The 5,850-nt window shown below is 35.6% G+C and overlaps 1 protein-coding gene across 1 annotated transcript in view; it reads right to left on the minus strand.

Annotated features, from left to right (window-relative positions):
- The window catches only part of TAB2 (TGF-beta activated kinase 1/MAP3K7 binding protein 2), a 35,908-nt gene that overhangs the window by 17,560 nt on the left and 12,498 nt on the right, over window positions 1–5,850 (minus strand). Inside the window, exon 4 of the mRNA XM_015559519.1 lies at window positions 7–1,251. Within this exon, the coding sequence (XP_015415005.1) occupies window positions 7–1,251 (1,245 nt within the window). The remainder of the gene's footprint in view (window positions 1–6; window positions 1,252–5,850) is intronic.

The raw sequence follows: 5,850 nt of genomic DNA on the forward strand, positions 1-5,850 counted from the left end.
AGTATATTTTGTATTGGGCTGAGTGACCACCACTCGAGGAGAAGTTGCAGAGTTATTGCCTATTGCTCGACTTTTGGGAGGGTGGTGATGAATAAAGGTAGGACCCATGCTCACTTGCCCAGACATATTCCTGGAGGCAGCAGATGCTCCAGAGTTTGTGGATATGAACAGGGTAGGCTGATTCCGGATGACCTGGTCATCTCCTGTGGTAGCATTGGCTGAAATATAGACCTTAGGTTGACTACGGGACATCACCTCATCAGTATTTGGGGGACTGGCAGCTATGTAAACAGTGGGCTGATTTCTATTTAAGGTCTGACTATTGACAGAAGAGGAACTGCTGGAAGTTCGAGGTCCAGAAGAACGCAATTTTGAAGAGCTGTTTCTTTGTGGAGGTTCAAGTTTGATTTCAATCTGGTTTTTTCGAGGTCCTGTTGAAATATTCTGAATGTTATATTGGCTATGGGCAGAAGACTGTGAGCTACCAGATGAATGAATTGTTGGTGGTTGTGGGGTGGTAGGTGAACTGATGGGCATGTAGACATGAGAGGTCTGGTGGCCTTGCTGATTTGGCTGCTGGGCTGAGGTATGTGACAAAGGATTAGAAGCAGGATAAGTAGTCCAGGGACCAGGTTGTGAAGGTTGATAGACTTGTTGCGAGTTCATGGGATTAAACTGAGATACCCAGCCAGAATGCTGTGTCTGTCGAGTTGTACCACTAGGAGTTGTAATGTAAGGCCTAATATAGATAGAATTTCCCTGTGGACTGTTAAGTACAGGTGGAGGTACACCATGTATGTGCAAAGATGTAGGAGTATTACGACCAGTCTGGATATTTGGGGCTAAAGTTACCATGATGGGATTAAATCTGGTAGTTGGTTGAGAAAAGTTAGATGTTCCTTTGCTGCCTAAGTGAAATCCAAGATGTGGTGCTGAATTTGAAGCACCAGATGTACTGGATATTCCAAAAACATTAAAGCCTTGAGGAACGTGAGCTGGTGCTGTCTGTGGCTCCTGCTGTTGTCCATCACTAATGCTGTGCGTTAGAGTCCTACTTCCATTCATTCTATTTCCTTCTCTTCCATGGTGGTAAACATTCTGTGACTGCAAGTCCAAGTTGAGAGAAGTCATGTGATTGCGTAGACCAGAAATTCCAGAATCATCTGAAAAATTCAAGTCTCCTTCACCGTAAAGATACCGTGTACTCTCCTGAGAGAGAACTGCACAGCAGGCATCCAGGTTATTATTATTCTATAAAATAAAATAAAAACAGCTTGATGTTAAGAACCATAAACTAATGTTTATGCTCATTACTAAACTATTACGTAATCAACAAATGTTAGTTAATAAAATTGTAAGATATATTTGAAATTAATTTGAGAAGAAATATTTTGATGCAAAGAGTTGAATTAAAAATCCTTATTACTAATATAATGGAAACATTCTCTAACTAGCAATAGCTAAGTGAACCAAGTCTTTATTTTATAGTAAAATGAACTCATGCAAATAAAATAAAACTACAACCTAATTAAAAATACAATTTGAGTGCTGATCATTAAGCATATACTACTGTATGATTAAATATTTTACATCTTTAAGTGCTACAGAAATCCTTTTAAAATCACCTTTCAAAAAATTTGTAGTACTTAAATAAATAAAAAACAACCCCAAAACACATATATAAGTGAAATGTCAGCTCCAGATTGCCTCCAGAGTAACTGAGTTTATTATCTGTCTTTAGGTAGCACCATAGGAAGATCACTCCAGAAAAATAAGAAACAAAGCAAAACAAAAACCAACCAGATTTTTTTCTAAAGAATCCTCAGAAGAGACTAATCACTATTCATAAATTATCCATAAACATATTTATTAAACACCCACAATACGCACAGAACCCTGTCTGAGATTGTAGAAGACTCAATGACTTATAAAACCCAACTTTTCCCTAGAAGAGTTTGCAATCAGATTAGAGAGACAAAGCAAGCATGGGCTTTTGAAAAGGTAACATTAAAATGTTGAGTATTTGCCAAATAATAAGTGGTACTGAAATTCAACAGAGAGTAAAATTGTAGGCTACTGCAGAATATGTAGGCATGGTTAGTATGTAGGCATGGTTAGTTTTTGCACAAAAGAGGCAGGATAAATAAATAATTTCTCTGTACTGGTTTGTAGAGTAATGATTTGGTACCCTTGCAACCTCCAAAGGTGACTAAGATTTTTTTGTATCATTATAAACTCCTGTGTCTTTAACATTCTGATGTGTGTAACTGGTTGTTTTCATTATACCCTATTTCCAGGCTAGCAGGAATAACTTCAAATTGCTTCCCAGGTACATTGACATGAACCCAGTAGTTTTCAAAGCTCCCTTGCTTTCCAACATGAAAAAATGTTCAGCTCACCGTGTACACTCCATACCCTAGACCTGGAATCAACTATTTCTCAAGTAAGCCCTTACTACTTTTACTGGGAAACTGTAGAGGATTCCTTTTAAGTGTATCAAAACAGGTGGGATGAGTTTTTTAAAGGTTGAGTATCATTACTTTTTTGTATACATACAAATCTGCAATCTCTTCAAAGCTACGAAAGAACCGGAATCACAATTCCAGTTCCTTTTTCATTCTTCCCCAAGCTTTGTGTACAGATATGGAGATTATAGATAGTAATCAAAGTATACATTATGATCATCCTTCTCAAACTCTTATTCATTCACTCTTTCAACCAGTATCTACTGAGCACCCATTAGGCAAGTAGAAAGGGATACAATCACTACTCTCAAAGATCTCACAGTCCAGTGGAGGAGATTAATGTGTACACAAATATAATACAGAATGGTAGGTGTTTTAACAGAAATATGGATAAAGACTATACAGGTGGAGGTCATCTAAGAAGGCATTAACTAAGGATATGCTACTCAAATACTAAGTTTTACAAAAAAAGAATGAACACTACTTATTCATTACTCTGAAAAGAAATGGCAATTTTAAACTTACAGATTCAATCATATTAAGAGAATAGTGAAAAATTCAGTTAAAAAATCAAAGTACCAACTATGTTATATTTTCATACTATTCTAAGATTTATCACCAAACATCCATCAATTTTAAAGATATGAACTACACCTACTGATGATATAGCTATCTTAGAGACTCCAGAGCACAAGGAAGTGATGTGAGTAGTTCCAGAAACAGGGATCTGAGCAGTAAATAAAGTTCAGAAGAGAACAGAAGATAGAGCCTTCTGTTCTCCTAAGAAGCATGATGTTTAAGAAGAAAAGTGCCAGTGGGCATGATCCTGTAACTACTTATTTCTTATATTTTGTATACTATGTTTTTTTTTCCATCTAGAAAAGTTCTAAACCAGTACATTATAAGGGGGATCTGATCTCTCCAGAGAAAGGACAGATACCAACACAATTGAGAAAGGGAGAGCAGCTTCCAAAGAAAGGCTGTCACTAAAAAAGATTTATACTACATTTAGATGTCGCTTAATTTACCTTTACAATTTAAAATTATTTCTCCAAATTTGGGAAGACTTACACTCTAGTTGTATCCCCCGAGTTGCCCTCCCTGTTCCTTTCTTATTAAATTTCTTGTCCCATCAGCTAAACAGCACATTAATGGGATGCCCAGAATGATTAATAACTGAATATGAAAGAGTATATCGTCTGCCTCATGGGTTATCTGGCAAGCAAAACAGAGTTCATGTTGTAGGAAGGTTTGATTTGTAAAATCAGATTAACACAGGGAAGGTGATATCTGACTCGTTTCCCCTTGCCCACTATCGGTAACAGTTTTTGTATTAATTGTGTTTTTAACCCTACCAGCATTTCTTCATGCAAACATGGGCAAATATGTAAACATGTATATATTTATTCCCCCTGCTCTCATCTATATATACTGATCTGTTTTCTTAGCTTAATACACCCTCCTGAAGATTATACTGTAAGAGTAATACAGTTCTTTATTTTTTGAAAATATTTTAAATAGAATGTCAGCTGTAATTGAAAATTAAAAACATAAAAACAGAAAATATTTTAAATAATTTTACAAAAGGTTCTATGCTTTAGTCCCAGTTAAGGTACTTCAAAATCTCTTATAGCTGTGCTATTGGGAAACTGTTCTAAACAGTTTTTTCAATATTAACTCTTATAAAGTTTTACTGCAGATCCTATAGTATTTTTCTGTGACTCATGGAACATTCTCAGCATCGTCTTATTTTATCACAAAATTATATTTGAAAAATTAGGAAGAGGTACCTGGGTTCTAGGGGAGACACCTTCCCCCACTATCTCTGCTCCTCCTTAGACTTGCCTTAATCTGACTACATTCTTAATACGCCCCCTACTAATTGCTTTACCTGTAGTATCATATTTAATACTCTGTGAAGTTTTTTTATTACCATTGTACAGTTGAGAAAAATGATCAGAGAAGTTAAATGCTCCTAGTAACTGTCAAAACTGGAACTCAAACCTGTTTATCACCAAAACATATGCTATTTATTGTTTTTAAAATGTATTTTTACTTATTTCCTTACAGCTTTGCTGACGTATGATTAACAAATAAAAATTGTACATATTCAGGTTGTACAATATGCTTTTTTAAAGATATACTATGCAATGATTTCATGTATTTACATATTGTGAAAGTACCACAATCAATTCAATTAACATATCCATCACTTCAGAGAGTCAACTTTCTTTTGTGTGTGGTGAGAATATGCAAGATCTACTCTTTGGGCATTATAGTATTAAAACATTTTCAATACTATATTATTTAAAGAGCTAGGCATATTCAGAGAATTCCAACAGAGGATGACTACAGCATAGGGTGTGAGGAGGAAAGACTGGGCTAGAGATCAGGCTGCAGAAGAAGGCAAATTCCAGATCACAGACCTAGTTATTCCCCAGTCAAGATGTGAACTTTATTCTGAAGATACGAGGAACAATAACAAGGTTTAAGCAGGTAAATATGTGCTAAAATCAGCATTTAGAAAGACACTTTGGCAAAAGTTGAGGAGGATGGATGGGAGATACCAAACAAGGTTAGAGTAAAGGCAGGCACACACCAATTACATGTATGAACAAAAGGTAATAAGGGTGGCCCGGCTGGTTGTGGCTCAGTGGTTGAGCATCGACCTATGAACCAGGAGATCATAGTCAAATTCCCGGTCAGGGCACATGCCTGGGTTTCTGCTTCAATCCCCAATGTGGGGGGTGCAGGAGGCAGCTGATCAATGATTCTCTCTCATCATTGATATTTCTCTCTCTCTCCCCACTTTCCCCCTTCTTCTCTGAAATCACTAAAAATATTAAAAAAGAAGGTAATAAGGGTGTGAACAAAATGAAGTCACTTAATATCAAATACAAATACGGAGTCTTTAAAATTTTCATACAAATTCAAACTTTAAAAATAATTTGTCAAGAGTAAATGTTTAAATCCAAATTACTTTTTTATCTCTATTTGATCTGAAAAATAGTTTTGACAGATTTCCAGTTTATTCAAATGAGAAGGCACAATATCACTAAATATTTAGAAGTATGGATTTCTGAAATTGTGCATACTAATAAAATATAACAATTTATTAGCTGTTTAGTGATATTAATTGGAAAACTTAGATTAATTTAAAAATATAAAGACAAACTTTTTTCTTTAGAATTGGGTTGTTAGAGTTTGTCAAGTCAATTCCTTCATTTTTATAGATAACAAAACTCAAGTACAAAGAAGGCATAGTACTTGCCAAATATGCTTGGGGTACCTATTTAGGATTAGAACCCAAGAGTGAGTCTCTACTCCTATTTAATGATTTTTCTCACTTTCACATTTCGACCTGGTAAAATAGGAGGGGAAAGAG

The sequence above is a fragment of the Myotis davidii genome, unplaced genomic scaffold, assembly GCF_000327345.1.
Source record: "Myotis davidii unplaced genomic scaffold, ASM32734v1 scaffold1534, whole genome shotgun sequence".
Classification (NCBI taxonomy): domain Eukaryota; kingdom Metazoa; phylum Chordata; class Mammalia; order Chiroptera; family Vespertilionidae; genus Myotis; species Myotis davidii.